The sequence below is a fragment of the Leptonychotes weddellii genome, chromosome 8 (genome assembly GCF_054177405.1).
Source record: "Leptonychotes weddellii isolate Sample4059 chromosome 8, ASM5417740v2, whole genome shotgun sequence".
Taxonomy (NCBI): domain Eukaryota; kingdom Metazoa; phylum Chordata; class Mammalia; order Carnivora; family Phocidae; genus Leptonychotes; species Leptonychotes weddellii.
In genome coordinates this window covers 84,896,191-84,916,631 of record NC_138376.1, presented here as the reverse complement: position 1 = coordinate 84,916,631, position 20,441 = coordinate 84,896,191, and the positions used below count along the sequence as shown (strand labels likewise).

At 47.3% G+C, this 20,441-nt stretch overlaps 1 protein-coding gene and 1 long non-coding RNA gene across 8 annotated transcripts in view; one reads left to right on the top strand and one right to left on the bottom strand.

Annotated features, from left to right (window-relative positions):
• The window catches only part of FYN (FYN proto-oncogene, Src family tyrosine kinase), a 211,075-nt gene extending 202,661 nt beyond the window's left edge, over positions 1 to 8,414 (top strand). For all 7 annotated transcript variants that reach the window (XM_081828828.1, XM_081828826.1, XM_081828830.1 and 4 more), the window contains one exon: positions 7,201 to 8,414. In XM_081828828.1, the coding sequence (XP_081684954.1) occupies positions 7,201 to 7,409 (209 nt within the window). In that variant the 3' untranslated portion in view covers positions 7,410 to 8,414. The remainder of the gene's footprint in view (positions 1 to 7,200) is intronic.
• On the bottom strand, positions 4,569 to 7,201 carry LOC115941635 (uncharacterized). Its single transcript, XR_014147902.1, has 2 exons — positions 6,994 to 7,201; positions 4,569 to 4,878 (listed from the first exon to the last, which is right to left on the bottom strand). It is a non-coding gene; the product is annotated as an uncharacterized LOC115941635 (long non-coding RNA).
• Positions 8,415 to 20,441: the final 12,027 nt, after the last annotated feature.

Here is a 20,441-nt window from a genome sequence, read left to right as displayed (position 1 = left end):
GGGGGGGGGGGGGCAGGGGGGCTCCTTGAGTCATTCCACAAATATTTATTGAGCACCTGCTGTATGCTAGATACTGTTCAAGCACCAGGAATACAGCACTGAACCAGCAGACAAAAACTTATGCCCTTGTGAGTGTTTATTCTTCCTGGAAGAGACAAACAATAAACAAAGATAATAAGCAAACTCTGTTGGCTGGTGGTAATGGGTAGGAAAAAAAGTAAAAGGGGAAGAGGATGGAGAGTGGCAATGGAGGACCTCACAGAGAGACCTCACTGGAAGGGTGACGAATGACCTGAAGGAAACAAGGCCCTGAAAACAGCAAGGAGGCCAGTGTGGCTAGAGCCGAGGAGACGGAGATCTGAGAGGCCCCTGGGGAGATCAGATAGGGCCTTCCTAGGTCATTGTGAGGACTTTAGCTTTCATTGTTAGTGAGATGGGGAGTCACTGAGGGGCTTGTGTGGGAGAGTGACATGATCAGATGTGATTTCTCTCTTGCCACCCCCAACCCTCACACTGAGATATCCCTCTGATGTGAGTCGCTCTTCTCAGCTTCACTGTCTGCCTCAGAATCCTTCAAAGCCCAACCCAGACATCACCTCCTCTGTGCAGCTTTCTTCATGTCCATACCAAATGACTTGCCCTGTCTGCTTGCTTCCATGACACCCGGTACATCTCTGTTAAAGCCCCCATCCGTGTGTCTGTAATTCACGGTAGCTCTGAGGGGACAGGAGCTCCTTTAGGTATTTCCAGTGCCCAGCAGTGTCTGCCCCATAGTAGACTCTCAATAAGTGTAAGCACGTGGATGGATGGATAGATGGATGGATGGATGGAATAGCAAAAAAAAAAAAAAAAAAAAAAGATGATGCCTATGAGGCTTTTGAAACAAGATTTTTTTGGTTTGGCTGATAGCCTGCAAAGCCTTTTATAACTCTATTTCATCATCTCCACACATAAATATAGCATGTATTGTCCCAGCCACGAGATAGCCTCTGTCCTCAGAGTTGTTCTGGGAAATTGACACTGTGGTCCGGTTGAAACACCACGTTCCAGTACCACTCTGGGCAGACTGTCCTGGCTGTTCTGTGCCCTGGCTCTCAGCTGAACACCTGCTTTGTGAATCTGGCAGGATCTAGCAAAGCAGGAGCATTCTCTTAAGCACATCACATTTATCTGTGCATTTGAAGCACTTTCAGATCTTTTAGTAAGTGACAGCTGCCTGGCTTTCATGAATATATCCTGTCACCTGACCATGACTTGAAGAGGCAAGAGAAATTAGTGAAGCTAGAAGCCACCTTCCTTAGAGAATTAGAAGTCCCAGCCTTCTCCTCCCTCTGCCCCACTTAGATACCCTACAGCCCTGAATCGTAGACATATTCCTCTGTGTTTGGCAACCCATTTTCATCACCTGCACTCTTACTATTCCTGCTATGCTCAGCATGCTGACAGAGCAGATTTTTCTTGGGGCAGGAAAAGTTTAGCCTCTCCAGCCAGGAAAATGGAAGCAGAATAGAACCTCTACCCTCAGCCAAGGGTGCTTTGTCCTCTGCCCGCTCTGCCCTCCCTGCCCCCGTCCACAGTCCCCAGGGCTTCTCCTTTCCACTCCTGAGTTCCCCCAGAGAGGGAGGCCTTCCTGGAGTGCCCAGGAGTCATGCTGCCCCCTTTGCCTACAAGGTTTCTCTTGGTCAGTGTGGCTAGTGAGAGGTGAGAGGACGGGAGGAGTAGGCAAGTGGAGAGGGCAGCCAGAGAGGAACTTTCCACTCCTGAATCCTGCGTTCCGCTGCCCTTCATTCTCAGCTCAGTGTTTCCACGGCCTTCCCAGTGGACACCCTCACGCTCTTCCTCACTTCTCCTTTTCTGGAACAACGGAGTTCTTCACGATACTGCATGACCAACTTCAAATAATCTTTCTGTATTGTGGCCCCTGAGTAGCTGTCATTTCTGTGTTCATTAATACGGTGGGCTTAATAAAAACACCTGCCCCGAGGTTATCTGGTCAAATGGGGCAAGAGAAAGAGAACTAGACATTATTGTGCCTTCTCAGAGTCACTCCTTTATTTTCATCTGTACTCTTTGATCACTATATATCTGCCCTAAATTTGTACTTTGATCCTTCCCCAGACCTAACAGGACACCTCCTGGTTGTCGCCTAGTAAGACACCTGGAGCACGTGATGGTCTGTAGCACAAGCGTGTGCCAAGCAAGCACCATTAACTCAGCCCTCCTTTCCCTGACATTAGCACAGCCCTGCTCAACAGACACAGACAAGCAAACAGAAGGAGCTTTTTATAGGGTTTATGCAGAGAAGCAAGGGGGAGCCTCTGACGAAAGCCTTATGCACAATAGAGCATAATTTCCTTTGAATGGAAAGCTCAGTTTGCAAAAGTAATCTCAATGTCTGATAACCTCACATCATTCCCATTGTGACAGTGCTCAATTTTCCCGTGGCACAGAAATCCAGGTTCTTGCAACCCATAGTCAAATCCAGATGCAGCCTTGATCCTCTAATAGTGAAAATCCCTGATCGTGCAGAGCTGGCCCCTCCGAGATCCATATTAGGAAGCTGCACAAATGGGAGGCCATAAAGCCAAACCCTCCTCTTTCATAGAAGACTGTTTGGGGTTTGTTTTGGTTTTTTTTAAACAGCTGAAAGCACAGTGACTGTGGAGGTATTTTGTTGACAAATGAAGAAACTGAGGCCGGGGTAGGTCAAGTCATCAGTGAGAGGTGCAGAGTGGGGAGTAGTGGAGTGGCTCCTCCAGGGGAAAGGAGCTGCCTTTCCCTTCTGCAAAGAATCCAACAGAAGAGAGGGAGGGAGACTCTGTGGAGTTAGTAGGTAGCTCGAAGGAGAGGAATGGGGAAATCTAAAAGAAGGGGAGGGGAAAGAAAACAGATCATGGGGAAATCTACATTGTTGGCAGCCGTGTACAATGAGCATCGGACGCTTACCCCTAATGCAGAAACCACGAGGAAGCCAGCAAAATGATTTGGAAAGGATAATATGGTCCTCATGACAGGAAGGGAATGCAGTCCCTTTGGCTGGAGAGTCTCAGCAGCAGGGTTTTGGGCAGACCGATTGGAAATGATGCTCTCTCCGCGACTGTGTTGGAAAGCTGGAAATCTGTGGTGGCAGGGGGCCCCATGGAGGACCTAGGGGAGAGGAATTGGAAAGCAAACCCTGGCACAGCAGGCCCTGCAGGTTTTCTGTGGACTGAGGACCACTGAGTTGTGCCCTGCAGGAGTGACCCATGGAAATGGCCCATTGTCCCCATCTAGGGAGAGGACAGAGAGTCAGGGGCTGCACAGTGGGGGCGGAAGAGGACAGGGTTGGGGCGGCGCTGGCCCTCCTCCGATGTGGAGGCTGGGAACCAGGGCACACACCCAGCTGCACTTTGTGACGGTGACACCCCCTGCTGTCGGGCACTCCTGGTGGCAGAGAGACCCCCCTCCTGCTGACAAATGGTCTCTGGTGCAGCTCCACTAAGAAACCTGGAGGCCCGAACTGTTGATGACAGTGTTTCCCTAAAACGTGCCCATATGCCGTGTTTTCAAGCTTCTGTCTTTTCTGTTTCTCTGCTAGCATCTCCCGCGTGAAAAGGGAGAAAAAGGAAAAACATTCCCAAGCGCCCTCCTCCCTCCCTGTCTGCTACCTCAGTAGGAAGTCTGGTAACCAGATTCCCGTCTTCCGGCAGCCCCATGTCCCTCCAGACTCTGCTCTGACCACCCTGGTGCTCAAGCCCATGTGTAGCCCCTTCCCAGTCCCTGTCCTTCACCTCCCACATACTAGGTAAAGCCAAAGTCTTGGGAAAAGTGACTAAAAGAGGGGAACTCGCAAGTTCTTTTGGTAACAAAAATATGAAACATCTAAAAAGAAAAATGAAGTAGGCTCATCTCTGTAGGAATGTATAGAGTAAAACCCATTTCTGCTAAAAAAAGAAATTCTTGAAATGATTTATCAAAATTCTTATAGCTGAGAATACTATTCCTTTAAATGTGAACTCAATCCACTTAACCTGGCTATTGTTTGTAGAGTCAAAACCAGCCTAAGCCTTGCTCAGCGGGCATCTCCGGACCGTGCAGGCGGGGAAGGTGCCATCGGCCAGGCGGGCTCTGGCTTACGGGCGGCGGGAAGAGAGCTGATCCCACGCACACTGTCACTGTCAGCCGAATGTGCCTTGTCTTTTTTCCCACTTTTCTGGCAAAGCTGTCATTGATATGTTTTGGTTTGGCCCAGGGTGTGGAATTGGTTACATATGGTCCCCATGCTTTGAGGAAGCCTGAGGAGAGAAGGCACGAGAAGAGAAGGAAGGGGAGGAGGGGAGGCAGGAGGCGGAGCGAGAATAGGAGCAGCCATGTGACTGATGGTGTGGGCCTGCCGGTGGCCTGCGTGGGTCTCCGGAAGCGGGCTGTCTCGGGGGGTGCTACATGTTTAGGGTCAAGTCGCTCTATCTGCTGTGTCTGGGACTTGGGCAGAGCACTGGAAAAATTGGCCTGACCCAAGTGGCCAATTAAACTTTCCATTGGCAGAGATAGAACTAAGAGTTTAAAAAAAAATACATGAAATCTTTCCATTTGAGTAGTTTGTTTTTTAATGAAATGAAACATTTACTGACATAAACTCTACAGAGCAATAGGAGAATGATTAATTAAACTCTGTGGTGCCATTTTGGACAGTCTCAATGCCAGAATAAAGCATTAGAAGGCGTTTGGGGCCGGGGCGGGGGGAGGTGAAACCCCTTCCAGAAGAGTCCATCAGGCCTTCCGAGGTTCAGACCTTCTGCCTGTCTTTCCTCCCAGTTCCTACAGGCTCCTGGCAGGGGCAGGACAAGGGGGATTTCTGCAGGCTCAGGTTGTGTGGCTTCTGAGATATGAAACCAAGGACTGTAGTAAAACACAAAGCAAAGGCTTCAGAGAATGCATCCTCATACATGATTACGCTGGCTTCCTAACCTTTCTGGGCTAGCTGGAATGTGATCGCTGCCATCACTCAGGCCAGAGCGTCCCGGCCAAAACTCTTGGGGCCCGATGTGCCCAATAATCAGACTTTTTTTTTTAAAGAGCATCCATGCTATGCATAGACCATCCCTCAGATAACATCCTCAAGAGGCTGAGGCCACATCCATATTCAAATAAGACATTCTTACTTCTATAGCAGTATGTATGAATACAGAAAAACAGTAATCAGCCTTGGGTTTTATGGCCAAATGAGGTCAGTTCCGATCAGTTTTGCTGCCAGGTGAGTTAACAGAACTTGGGGGTTTCCAGAGCTTTGGGTTTCGGGATGGTGGATAAGGAAATGCTAGTCCCTGTCTCTCACGCGGTTTGTCCAGAGCACTGCAGGACATTCTGCTGGTGCCCTCATGTTCTTCCCCCTGCTCCCAGCTCCCCGCCCCATCCTGAGTTTTCAAAATGAGGTTTCAGCAGTCGGAGGAGGATTTAAGCTAATTAGCCACAGAGCTGACCCAACACCCAACTGAAGAGGGCACCTGGTTCATTAAACCCCTCTCACTAAACCAAGGGTCACTCCCAAAATGGGAGCAAGGTTATGTTAGAATAATTAAATTGAAGGCCTACTTCAACACAGCAGGAATAATATATGGATTTTATCACAAGAAGTTACAGTGGCAGAGAATAAGAAAGCATTCCAAAAAGGCTCATATAAGCGTGTGACTGACAGGGCCGTGGCTCGCAGCCACGGGAGCCAGGAGAAACCCAGTTCCAAAAGGAACAAAACAAAGAGAATGGCAACAGACCCCGGAAGTCAGGACGGGGTTTTGCTCTGGGCCCAGGTCCTCCAGAGTTAAAGGGAGCTGCTACATGCAGATGCTGTGGTCTTCTGCTGCTATCCCTGAGACCTAGGGGAAGACATCTAGGTTTCTGTATGGCTTGAAATCAGGTTCTTGACTTTGTAAGTAAACCAGGTCAGAAGCTGGGGAGGGTTCCAGATTACAAGCTTGGGGCCAAGGAGCAGCCAAAACATACAAGTGCTTGGTGGGCAGTGGCAGAAGGAGAGACGGCAGGAAAAGGAAGGAGAGGTAGAGAAGAGTGTCTGGCAGTGATTGGAAGAGGGGTCAGGGCATGCACCTCACCCCACCTATGGTATTTCCTGCTCCGTCAGGAAGGCGGGAGTGCAGGGAGGCTGCCTGCCCCCCACCCCCCAAACGTCTCCTGTTTGTGCGGTGCAGTCTGAGGTTTTCAACATTAGGCAGCTCCCCCAGAGGGTCACAAAGGTCTCAAATGATAGATGGCCTGTCCAAGGTCATGAGTAAACACGGGCCCTGGAGGCGCCCTGTCTCCCCATCAAAGTCACCAAATCCCGGGGCACCTCAGGGTCACTGGGCCAGAGGGTGCCCAGCCATGGGGACAAGATAGCACATCTCAGCTGGTGGGGCACCAAAAGCTGGCCCAGGCAGAAGCAAAACGAATTTATGAAGTTCAGAGATGGAGTTTATAGATGCTATAAACATGGGAGAGTGTATTTTTCAGTCCATGGATTTCTTTTTTTTTTTTTTTTTTGGTCTGCCTCATTCATAGTTTTTCATCAGTTTAACTGAACTGTAATTTACATACAACAGAATTCAACCGTTTTAAGAACACAGTGAGTTTTGACAAGCATAAACAGCCCCACCACCACATACAGGATATAGAACAGGAGCTGACAGATGACCGTCTGTGGGCCAAATCCAACGCCCACCTGTTTTTGTTTTGTATATTTTTAAAGGGTTATTAAAAATAGTAATATGCGACGAAGATCATATGCAGCCCACAAAGCCTCAAATATTTGCTCTCTGGCCTTTACAAGCGGTAGATTGCTGACCCCTGACACAGAACATTTCCATCACCCCTCCGTTCCCCGCAGCCCCTTGTCAGGCACTCCCCTCCCCTCCCGGCAACGACTCATCTGCTTTCTGTCACTGTAGCTTTGCTTTTTCTAGAACTTCACATAAATGAAATCATACAGCACGTTGCCTTTTGTGTCTGGCTCCTTTCAGTTACGAAGCTTTCGAGATTTGTCACCCAGCTTTCCGCATACAGCAATGGCACACTCGGTGCTCATTTCTGAGCGGGGCGGCGTCCCCTGCAGGGGCCGGGCTTCCTCGGCACCCCCCGCCCCCCGCCGCTCGGGGCTCGACTTGTTCTCGCCACGCGCAGGCTCAGAGGAGAGGGGAGTGGCGGCCCCGCACTCACTGCCTTGTCTTGCAGGCATGAACAACCGGGAGGTGCTGGAGCAGGTGGAGCGCGGCTACAGGATGCCCTGCCCGCAGGACTGCCCCATCTCTCTCCACGAGCTCATGATCCACTGCTGGAAGAAGGACCCGGAAGAACGGCCCACTTTCGAGTACTTGCAGGGCTTCCTGGAAGATTACTTCACCGCCACAGAGCCCCAGTACCAGCCCGGTGAAAACCTGTGAGACCGGGGTCTGCAGAGAGAGGCCTTCCGGCGAGGCTTCCCCGCCCCCTCCCCATTAGCTTTCAGTTCCGTAGCCAGCTGCGCGGGCAGTGCGAGCCGTCCCGGATCAGATTGCATGTGACTCTGAAGCTGACGAACTTCCATGGCCCTCATTAATGACACTTGTCCCCAAATCCGAACCTCCTCTGTGAAGCATACGAGACAGAACCTTGTTATTTCTCAGACTTTGGAAAATGCATTGTATCGATGTGATGTAAAAGGCCAAACCTCTGTTCAGTGTAAATAGTTACTCCAGTGCCAACGACCCTAGTGCTTTCCTTTTTTTAAAATGCAAATCCTATGTGATTTTAACTGTCTTCACCTGATTCAACTAAAAAAAAAAGTATTATTTTCCAAAAGTGGCCTCTTTGTCTAAAACAATAAAATTTTTTTTCATGTTTTAACAAAAACCAATCAGGACAGGTGTTTGGTTTTTTCTTTTTTATAATATGAATATATATAATATATATGTCCCTGTATATACGCCATGTGGGTGCTAATGTGGAGACCATGGCCCACTTGGGCCGTTAACGCCTCGGGACCCAGAGTGAGGATTTTACTGCCAAATCAGCATAAAAGCACTGCTGTCATCCTGCAAACCAGTGGCCTCCTTTTTGGCTTTTGCAAAGCATGATCCTTTTTCTTTTTTCTTTTTTTTTCTTTTTTTTTTTAATTTGGATTGCACTTTTTTGGTTCATGATTGTACCTGTAGATGGCTGTTCCTTTGACTCTTTTCAAGCAGCCCCAGAGCTGAATTCACAAGTTCTGTTTCCAGTATTTGCTTTGACTTAACTGCGATTTGTTCTCGAAGTCTAAAAGCATATTGAAGCAAGCAAATGGCCAATAACTACCAGGGGAACTGGAAGATGGATACCACACATACTTCTTGTATAAAAATATGAATGCTGAAATGTTTCAAACTTTTTTTATTTAATAAACCTTGTAACCGCATTTAAATGGTCTAAAACCCATAGCATCAGAGTCAATGTCATGGCGACCTGCTAAACTTTCTCATGCAACTAAAATTTCTGAGGGTGGGGGTTGGACATTTCCCATTGTAAAATACGTGTTTTAAGCGTCCTGTACTGCTAATGAAATGACTTTCTCTATGTCCAAGAAGTCTCCAGTGGAATAACTATGCACTACTTTACATTTCATGGGGATGCACCGAAAAAAGAAAAAAAAGGAAAAAAAAAAGTATTATATTTTTAGTTGCTGTTTGTACCAACCTTGAATTACATGTTTAACGACAACAAATCAAAAAGCCTATTTCTATTAAGTTTTTAATACTGGGTAGCAACTCTGAAATCTTAATTCCTTTTTTGTTACGATTTATTTGTGAGTTTACATTTTTAAATTGTTTAACTTTCTTAATTTAGTAATTAAAAAGAGAGCATTTTACATTTGAATTTTTTTTCTTCATTTGTTTAAATCATGGAAGGTGCTCTAGTAATGACGTATCTGTCCCACACCAGGTGATAAGGAGTGCTCTGGTCCGTTGAACCATTGTGCAGTGACTTCCAAATGAGAGAAACATTCAGAACACTGGCAGTGGGTTCTTCCCCCTAGAAAGGCTGGACCATTGTCAAGCTATTTCAGAGGATTATTAAAGCAAGATTAAGCATACTTTCACATTTTAATCTATCAGACATGGTCTCTAACTGGAATGTTCTGTATCCCACTTGTAGGAGGAAGACAATTACAAGAAAAATCTTTATTGCCCTAGAGTCAGTATATGTGTTTCCCGTGGTCCTCTCCCTCTGTAAGCGTGTCGCTAGGCAGGAAAACAACCCTGTGTGGTAGGAGGGGCAGTGGGTAGACTGCATGACCTGTCCAAGTGCCTGGCTGTGCACTCATTCAGCTGCGGGACCTTCAGCAGCCATCTGCCACCTCTGTTTTGGGTCCTGTCTGTAGAGATGGGTTTCGATGAGATCTGCCGTAGGTTCCTACAGATCTAAGATCCTGTAATTCGGAGATCATTGCTGTCATGTGGAGTTATACAAGCGGGAGAGTTCTCTTGCTGAAGTAACCTTTATATTTAGAAAGGGTTTCCAACATTTAAAAAAAAAATGGATGAAACAAAGGGATTTTCTGGTTAACCAGGGCTTTCTGGTATTGTTTTAGTATTAATGCAATTGCTAAATTTATAAAAATTTCAAACACCTTCGACAATTACTATCACATTACTGGGCAATTTATTAACATGTTCTAGATATTTTTAAAGATAACTTTGTTTTCATCTTCACATCCCACTAGGTTGGATAATTTGCAAATATTCTCCAAAGGATTGTTATTTATGTTTCTGACTCAGTCATTCAAAAAAAAAAAAAACTAAAAAAGTTATAACCTGCTTTAAACAGAGATTCTTTAAGAGAAAACTTAGTTTCTTCAAATCAAAGTGTAGCCTTTAATTCATCAGTTGAGTTTGTTGTGGATTCTCTCCTATGAAGCAGAACTAAGGACTTGGGTTAACTTGAGGTCACTATGACAAAATGTTCTGAAACAGTGTGGGGCTGCAGGATGAAAGAGTACCTGCAGATACAGAGAAATCAGATATGTTTTCAGGGTTTTTCTTCCGAAAGTTAAGTGCTGCCCAGAGATATTCCTGAGGTAGACCAGTCCAGGCAAATGAAACCACGTCCAGGGGTTCCCAACACCTCCCAAGAAGCCTCTCTCCCTCCCAGGTTGTAGAAGCGTGGAATGAGGAAACTGAATTCACTGACCAAAATGATCTCTGGTTAAGAAAGAAGAACAACAGGCACACCTCAGAGATAGTGCAGGTTCCAACCCAGACCACCTCAATACAGCAAGTCAAATGAATGCTTCGGTTTCCCAGTGCATATAAAAGTGATGTTTACACGATACCGTAGTTTAGTAAGTGTGCAAGAGCATGTCTAAAAAAAAGTACATGAACTTAATTTTAAAATATTACTAAAAAATGATTATCATCTGAGCTTTCGGTGAGCTGTAATAACTGATCACAGCTCATCATAACAAATATAATAATGAAAAGGGGTGAAATACTGTGAGAACTAGCAATATGACAGAGACACGCAAAGTGAGCCACTGCTGTTGGAAACACGGCGCCAATTGACTTGCTCGACGCAGGGATGCCACAAACCTTCCATGTGTAAGAAACCGAGTATCAGCGAAGCACCGTATAACGAGGTATGCCTGGGTCTTGAATGGTACCTTAGCAGCAAGTGATGGTGAAATGGTTTTTGTCTTTAGGACCCTGGTAGTGAATAAGTACTCGCTCTGCTGCCTTAGGAGAGCGGGCATCTGGCATTGCTGCGCTGCAGAGGGGGACTTCTTTTTTTTTCTTTTTTTTTTTTTAAAGATTTTATTTATTTATTTGACAGAGAGAGACAGCGAGAGAGGGAACACAAGCAGGGGGAGTGGGAGAGGGAGAAGCAGGCTTCCCGCTGAGCAGGGAGCCCGATGCGGGGCTCGATCCCAGGACCCTGGGACCATGACCCGAGCCGAAGGCAGACGCCCAACGACTGAGCCACCCAGGCGCCCCAGAGGGGGACTTCTTAATACACTATTTCTTTTTACTTTCTTAAAATCAAATAATAGAGTGACTGGACAAGACCACTTGACAAAGCTCAGACGTTGAAAATGTGACAACACGATTCCCATTCACCCAATGCTCACGGCAGCTCACACTCTCCGAGGCGCTTCGTTCACGGTGCATTGATGGGCTGGGAGGACCCGCGAGCCAGGAGTGGACGCAGGGCCTCCCACGGGCTGGGGCATCGGGGTGTAGACCCAAGCTAATAATGCATTTGGCTCTGACTCAGTCATGGCAAAGAAAGGTGTATGGGGAACCAGGCAGCTCCCCCAGAAAAATTAAGGGTATTCATAAACCCTCAAATACAGCCACAGTACTGAAGATTTTCTGACAAGTGCCGGAGGGTGTTTACCTGCCTGGAGAAAGACAGGAATCCTCCTGTGGCTAAATCTTGGCACCAGAGGATTTTTCTAGTAGCGTTGGAGCTGCAAGATTTTTATCTGAAATTTCCTCTGGGACCTGAAGAATGTATACTGCACTAACTGGAACGGTTCTTTCATGAGTCTTGAAAGAAGGTGAGGTTTTCGGCAGTATGCAGAGGGGAGCCTACCGCAGGAGGGATGTCATCCGTCCTTGTGTCAGTGCTCAGGACAAGGGAGCCTCGCTTGACAGAAGAGGCATTTCCTAACAAAGTTATATTTGGATAAAATGGTGTTTGGTGAATTTGTTCCTGAAATGTAGTCTAATAGGTTTAGATGGCTTTTGCTGGCTTTCTTACCACTCGATACTATACTGTGGGGATTCAGTTAGGCTGTCCAAAATATTTGCTGGAAGGAAGAAAAGGAGGGAGAAGGGGGAAATAGGAGGAAAAAAAAGGAAGGAAAGAAAAAAATAATCTGGGGGTAGGGGGAAGGAAGCTCAAAACTTTTATTCTAAAAATGATATTGTGGGGTACAGATTTAACAAGTGAGTACCAGTAATATATGTTTATTTAATTCTCAAAAGTAGATGACATCTACAGTGAAGAAAATAATGAAAAATTAGTGTCTTTAATATCTTTGAAATCTCAAATAGACCTTCGTAATCTATATATACCTATCTTCCCAGAAACCTTTCATAATAAATTCCTAAATCATGCCTCATTCTTTTCAAACATGCAAAATATCCAGAGCCCCATGGGGGCAGGGAGAGACATGACTTTATTTTCAAAATTCTAAGGACTGAAAATAAAAATAAGAGTTTTCCCAGCTTGGCAGGGACTATTCTAAGGAGAATGTGATCAGCGACAGACGACGGCTCCACCAGCAGCCAGAACACTGTGCCCCTTTCCGGAATACTTACGACTCTTGTAATGCTGTGTTTAATAATATGACTCTTCTTTTAATGCACCTTCCCTGCCGGACCGTGAGCTCCATGGGATCGGTAACTGCCTAACCGGTTCACCAGTGTTCTCCCTGCCCTGAGAGCAACGATGAGCTGCTGGTCGACATTGAATGGGTGGATGGTGGCTAAGTGGGTGAGGCCGTCTAGTGGGGCATATGACTGACCTGCAAATGATGCCCTAACCTAGGCCCGTGCCAAGCACACTGGGATTTGCCGTGAGCTGCCAGCTGTGCTAGCCCTGGCCCCTGCAAATGTGTTGTCACCAGTCTTCAGTATGTGATTGAAGTGAACCCCATTAGTGCTTCCCAAGTCTTTGCCCAGAACCCATCCCAACACTAATGCTAATAAACTCGTCCACCCTGGGACCTGGGACCTTCAAGGTCTCATTCCAACTTTGTACTTTTATGAAAATTTGATATTCTCCCTAGGATATCCATTTTTTATCTTCACATAAAATTATTTTCCCAGACCTTCAGGTTGTGCATTGTTAAGCAGACTACAGCTTGTAGGATTCCTGGCACACTCCTGCACCATCCAGGGAGTACCTGCACCCTGCTTGAGAACCACAGCATGAAGATGTTGTCCATAAAATATTACTATTAACATAAAAATAATGTATTTGGGAGAGGTGACATTAACCCCCATTAATATGGATTCTCTTATCTGATTCGCTTTTTTCACCCAGCAAAGAACAGCCCTCTGACTGAGAATGGGACTGAAGACAGGAGGGTTTGATAATGGGAAGAAGAAAACCATCCAGAGCCACCCAGAAGTGAAAGTCCGGTCAGGTCAACCCTGTTGGTCCAAGATGGCAGCAAATGGGAGTAAACAGGATGGAGACACTGGACAAGGAGGAAGAAACCAGAGCTGGGATGAGAGGAGTCCTTTGCCAAGGCTGCTCAAGGTAGTGGGATAATGGTAGATATGACTATGGATATATATAAGGACTTAACATTCGTTCCTTCTCCATACATTTGCTGAGTGCTTATTATGGGCTAGCCCTTGTGCTAGCACTAGAAAGTCGGAGACAATATTCCCAGTCCAGTGAGGATGGAGACCCATAAAAGATTGTTGCAATAAGCTCTCTGCAGGGCACCTCTGTGGCTCAGTAGGTAGAGCATGTGACTTTTTTTTCCTAAAGATTTTATTATTTTTAAGTAATCTCTCTACCCAGCGTGGGGCTCAAACTTACAACCCTGAGGTCCAGAGTCACATACTCTACCAACTGAGCCAACCAGGTGCCCCTAGAGCATGTGATTCTTGGTCTCAGGGTTGTGAGTTCAAGCCCCATGTTGGGGGTAGAGTTTACTTTAAAAAAAAAAAAAAATATATATATATATATATATATATATATATATATATGCTCTCTGCTAGGTGGTAGCAAAGGAGTGCTATCCAGCCCAGGATGGGGAGTGTAGAGAAGGTTTCCTGGAGGAGGTGATGCCTGAACTCGATCTTAAAAGACAAGTGGAAATAGATTATGTACTATGTAATTGTAGGCCCAGTGTTTTTTGCCTTTGGATGTGTTTCCTTCTGATTCCCAACCCCCAGTAGGGGCTGGCACATGTTTTAAATATAGAAGGTGCTCAGCAAATGCATCTAAATGAAGAAAAAACAAACAAAAAAATCTAAGTCAATCTCTCTCTCTCTCTCTCACACACACACACACACACACACAAAACCATATAGGTGCATCAGTTATTCTGATTACTGAGCTGCTAACAAAGAGGATGGTAGATAATACCATAACAGGACAGAGAGAAAGGTTTTAGGCAGGTTGTTGGCTCTAGTGTCCCAGCAGGAATGGTACAGTAATTTGAAATATTTTTACAGAGTATGAGAATTAAAAAGTGGCAGGAGTGGGGCGCCTGGGTGGCTCAGTCGTTAAGCGTCTGCCTTCGGCTCAGGTCATGATCCCAGGGTCCTGGGATGGAGCCCCGCATTGGGCTCCCTGCTCGGCGGGAGGCCTGTTTCTCCCTCTCCCACTCCCCCTACTTGTGTTCCTGTTCTCGCTCTCTCTCTCTGTCAAATAAATAAATAAAATCTTAAAAAAAAAAAAAGTGGCAGAAGAAGAGGCTTATAATAGCTCCTCCCCACTTTCTTAATAGCAATGAGCAGAGTGGAGGGGCTTTTCTCCCATTTATGAACTCATTGGCATTCTTTCCTGTCCTTCTATTTACCAGACTGTTTTGCTTGAATCCCCATGCAACATGTAAACTCATGAAAGAAGATATATAGGGGCAGTTGCAGGATGTTCTCTGGTTGTTTTGTTTTGGAATTTTTTCCCTTTGGTTAATTATCAAGTGCTTGCAATGTAGTAATCAATGAGTAGCTAATTAGAAGCAGGAGAGAATGAAATGGTTATTAGACTGTGTTTTTAATGAAAACCATACATGTAATACCGTGGGGAAATATTACCAAATCACAAGAGGTTTCATCTTCTTTTTCTTTTTTTTTTTTGGTGTGTCTTTACAAAAGGATTCATTTAAAGCCACTCGCAAACTAAACGCAGGTATGTGAATCCTTTTGCTCTTAGACTCCTCCCGAGGGGCGAGCACTAGAAGACACCAGGAAGCAGAGCCTCTGGAGATGGCTCGGGAACCCAAGCCACCCTAACGGAGCCAGGTAGGTCTGTCCGTTCCCAGAGAACAGCGAGGAAATGGTGAGGAAATGGCAGTAGTTGCCTCGAGAATTAGGGAATGAATAACAATGCTTTCTGGTAAATTAACCTTATTACACTGTGCACAGTAAAGTGATGGAAAAACCCTGTTAAAAAATTGAATAATAATTTGCCCACATCCTTTATGGAAAATGCATAATTTTCCTACTTCAGTGGACTTTAGTTTGATTTAAAATCTGAACAGCTCCCGCACTGCTCGGCAGAGCGTAATTTGTGAGGGCACTGGGAAGGGGAGAGGAATCAGACTGTCATCAGCGCAATCCTGCGTGAGCCCCTTCACCTTCCTCCTTTCACCTGCAAATTCAGAAAATCTTTGTGTATATGATCCTGAAGGTCTGGAAGTGAGAGCGCGGGGCATTAATCATTGTCACAGCTATCGCTAAGCCACGGCCTCACCATGTTTCAGAGGGGAAGCAGTGCTTCTCTCTAGTCAGTGTTTTTCTGCTCTAATTCGAGTAAGCACTTGGTTTTTAATAGTAGAGAAAATGGAAATGTAGCACAGCTATACTTAAAACAGCAAGCCAAGAACAAAAGCAATATGCACGCAGCCAGAGAAGACCTCGGAAGATAAACAGATAAAACAAAAAGCTGTGCTTGGCTGGGATTCTGCTTCAGAGTCAAATGCAAAATGCAGAACGTTGTTCCAGTTCTAAAGATTTTGCAGTCTACAGTGTTTGAAATAAAAAGTCCTCATGTAATGCACCCAGCCCCTCAGAAGCCATGCTGTGGCTATGAATGCGGATATCTGGGCACGACTGATGTAGGTGTTCAGAACCAGAGTGGTCAGAGGGGGACTGGATGCCCTGAACTCAGCCGTGCGCTCCCATAGCAACCCCTGTGCCTTTCCCCTCCTCCCCTCCCGCTCCCATCCTCCCACCCTGCTCCCCGTCCCCACTAGAACCACCGAATTTTTATTTAGACACTCCCGCATTCACTTCATCCCCATCTCTCCACTAAGGGCCATTATTTGTTTACGAGACACAGCCCTTAGATTTCCACCTGTCAGGGCAAATCTGTGGCTGCTTCGGTTTCGCCTTGTTGGCCCATCTTGCCTCCTCGATAACTGTGATGGCCCCACAGGGTTGACCTTTGAACCCCACAAAGACCAACATTTCTTAGCTCTTTGGTGCCCATTTTGGCTAGCCAAAGGGGCCTTCCCCAGTACTCCTCCCCACTCCTTCCTTCGCTCCCACCAACCCCAGCCAGTGGCCCAAGATTTATTGGACACTAGTTTGATTCCTATGCCTCCTGCTACTAGATATTAAGTTACCTTTTTGCAAATTAGAAAAAGCTACCCTACCTCCAGACATTGCTGCCATCTGCCAGAAAACTACTGTGGTAAATAAGCCAAGAGATCATGTGAATGGTGCCCCCCAAAATTGTGTAGCCCACAGCTGGCTCAGCCGTATGTGATGACCCTAGAGTTGGAATCACCTGAGCTATTCTGGAAGCCTGTCTAAAAATCAGAGCCCCAGTAGGTCAGTCTTGCCTTTTTATGACAGGTTGCCATTTCAAAATCTAAGTCTTTCGGTCATGATCACAGATTGCTAAGGGGCAGTTTCTGGAAGAGACAAAGAGCCCCCAGGCAGCAGTATTGATGGGTAGACAAAGCGCAAACCACACTGGGTAGATTTTTAGGAAGCCTCAGATAGAAAGCTGCTAAATCTGAATGTTCGGTCTGCAGGGGAGAGGTGGACTTGGCTTATACTTAGGTCAACCATTACCCCTCCACAACGTTGGCTGCTCCATTTCTTGTTGACTGCTCCATCTGCTCCTCCACCAGAATGGCTTGGTGATACCAGAGGCAGACGCCTGACCGGGAGGAACCAACCCATTGAGTAGTCACTAGCTAATGGAATGGTTGCCTTGGAGTTGGAACCAAGAGTCAAGGGGCTGTGGTGATGGGCACTTGGTCTACAGGTTAGGTTGGCCCCGTTGGGGAGCAGAGACCACAGTCTGCAGAGGGAAGCGGTGGTTGGAGCTCCTGGGCCACCAGAGAGAGAGTGACTGGGAGTAGCTGCTTTCTACACTCCTGTATCTGGAGGCCCAGCTGCACTTCCTGAGCACCATCTCCATGAGATTCCTCGAACCTGTGCGGTGCACCATCTTGTCACTTGAGTTAACTCAAAGGAGCTTGGGTTGGGCCCCTGCAGTCCAGCTCCGCTGTTTTGCCAACCTCCTCTCTCCCTTTCCCTCTCCATCACCCCCACCCCAGCTCCTGGCTACACCGAACTACCTACCATTCCCCAAGCATGCCCTGCCCTGCTCCAGTCTTTTCACCTGGCCTGGAATGTTCTTTTGCCTTCTCTCCTCGTCTTAAAAACCTCTCCGTCCTTTGAGGCCAGACTCACCCCACCCGCACCCCATGAAGCCGTCTCTGATGCCCCAGTCACACATGATCGCTCCGTCCTAAGAACTCGCTGCACTTGGCTTCCCGAGTCTCAGTGGCATCCCCAGCTCGCTCCCCCCGCGTTTCCCTCCTTGCCTCTGCTCACTGAGGGTAGGAACTTGGCACACATCAGGCACGGATGTTGCATTGAATTTAATCCAAGGGTTGGAATCCTAAAACACAATCTGAGTTTCTTCAATCAAGAGTACTATGCCAGTATAAGACAATGTTCCTTAAAATGGAAATGCATTTAGGGAATGCTTCAGATTAAGGGGATGCAGATCAAAGGGCACATTCTTGGCCAGGAGTTCTAAGGCTTAGAGACCCAAATAAATTGTAGACATTTTATTTCCTGAATTGATTGGAACCATAACACTGGATTTGGTGCTGTAACATAAAACTTTCTGAAACTTTTGGCCTGGCGGAAAGTCGGTCGCCCCTTGACTGTGTAGGATTGGTCCTGTCTAAAATTCGAGTGCCCATGCCAACAGCTGAAACCTGGTAAACCTGGGAGCCCGACTAGAAGCCACGCTCGGTGTAGACGGGGGACCTGGGGGCCGTGCCCTAAGCTAGAGGTACAGGCACACGCAGCTCCACGTGCACTGCCCGGGGACACACGTGCACTCGGGGTCGAGGTCCCGCGGACCCACGTTGAGAACAGAAAGCAGCTGCTCCTGCAGACGGTGTTGGACGGGACAGCTGCCTTTTGCAAGTGTGAGAATTTCCCGATGGCGATCTTTCCTGCCGCTGTGGGCCCTCGGCCCGGCTCGGCCCGTTCTTGCTCTCCTGCTACCCTCCCATCCCGAGGCTTCTCCCCTCCTGACCTGCCCGCCCCAGGCTCCGCCTGTACGAACGAGGGTGGGGTGGGTTTGGGTTCTAGGTCATGGGATGAGCCAAGCCCTTGCCGCTCGGCCAGCTGCCGGGAGGCTCCCGACACCGGAAGGGAAGTCCACTTTCAGACGCTGACCTCTGACCCTCACTTCAAGCTTTCCACACAAAGCGCCACCGGGGTCACCTAAAGCCGCACTTCCCAAATCTGCCTGTGAAGGTCCTAAGAGAATCCATTAAAATGCAGGTTACTGGGCCCCTCCCCAGACTTGCTGAATCGGGCTTTCTGAGGCAGGAGGCCCAGGAAAGTGGCCTTTTCTCCTCTCACCTGCACCCCCCACCCCCCCGCACCCCCCACCCTCACCCCTGCTGGCCAGGCACGGCAGCAGATGATTCATGACACACTTCTCCTTTTAAGGCTCCTTTTAAGTCCCACTTGCCTCAGCTCTGTCCTGGGCGGCCCTGGCGACTGCGTCATGGTCTGCCCCTGCTGGCAAGGAAGGACGCAAAAGGCTGGTGACCGGAGCACCCCAGGGCGCGGCTGTGGGTGCTCGCCTCCCCGCAGGGCAGCGGGGCAGCGCCAGCCACGGGGCCGTCTGCTTTCAGAGCAACCCCCCAGGTCAGGCCAGCGGGGCTCGGCTGACTCGACCCCTCAGAAAGCAAGTCTTTGCTGCGACAAGGCCGCATGAGCTGTGGCCAGTCTCTGAGAGCAGTGGTGAAGTCGGACTGAGATCTGCGGAGCAAGCTCACAGCTCTCCCCCGACAGGATCTGGGGCTGTGGGGCGGAGCCTCGGCCGGGCCCTCTAGGCCAGCACTTCAAGGCGGGGCCGCCCTACTGGATGTGCCCAAAACATCACAAACTTAGAGGGCACAGAGGCCTGTTTTTCAGGGAATGGCCCTGGATTTATAGATGAAACTGGTAAAAAAAAAAAAAAAAAACCACACTGAAATCTCCTGTCGGCTTTATTCTTGTCCCCTCCCTCATCCTTTGCACAACGAGAATGTCTCCATGTGGAAAGGCCTGGGCTGGCCTGTTTAAGGGATGTCCTACCTCACTCCTATGCCCACTTTTGATCAATGTAACTATCTCAAGAGCCTCCCCTTACCCTTCAGAGATTCAGATATGCCCCCCAGCCCCACCCCCAGAGGATGGAACCAGAGTGGGATGGAGAAGCACTGTCTAGGAGAGGGGACTGTGGCAGTTAACAGGAACTTGGTCCAGAAGCTGAATGACGCTAAGGCTTCCACACCCTATTTGGCTTTCTTAAAACTGAAACATCCTCAGGCAAAGTTGTCCTCCACCTCCCACTCACTGGGGAAATCCTGTAGTTTGTCTTTGGCCCTGGCTACTCAAGCTCTTACCCCGGCTGCCTACCTCCTTGTGAGCTCAATCCCTACTAAGGGGAACAAACAGGGTCTGAAATTTTAGTTAAATACAGATTGCTGTCTTCTACCGATCCTGAGGCAAGACGGCAAGACCCAGAAATCTACATTTTTAAATACATACAATTTCTCTTTTTAAGGGCATAAATTCAGATGTTGAAGCCCTAACCCCCATTACCTCAGAATGTGACTGTCATGGGTCAAACATAATATGTATTAGAACGTGTCTAAACCCGTAACAATAGATTATGGGCAAAATAACTTTTTAAAAAATTTTAAACAGCCTTACTGAGACATAATTCATATGCCATACAATCCACTCTTTTAAAGCGTCCAATTTAATGGCTTTTTGTGTATTCACCCAGTTTCATAACCATGACCACAACCACTTTTAGAACATTTTCATTACCCCAAAAGAAACCACACCCCTTAGCCAGCACTCCCACCATCCCTTCTCATTCCCATAGTCCTAGGCAACCACTCATCTACTTTCTATTTCTATAGATCAGCCTGTTCTGGACATTGTATTTAAATGGAATCATACAATATGTGGTCCTTTGTGATGGGCTTCTTCCACTTGGCATAATGTTTTCTAGGTTCATCCATGTTGTAGCATTTATTGGTACTTTTTTTTTAATTCTTTATTTTATTTTATTTTATTATTTTATGTTAGTCACCATGCATTGCATCATTAGTTTTTGATGTAGTGTTCCATGATTCATTGTTTGCGTATAACACCCAGTGCTCCATTCAGTACGTGCCCTCTTTAATGCCCATCACCAGGCTAACCCATCCCCCACCCCCCTCCCCTCTAGAA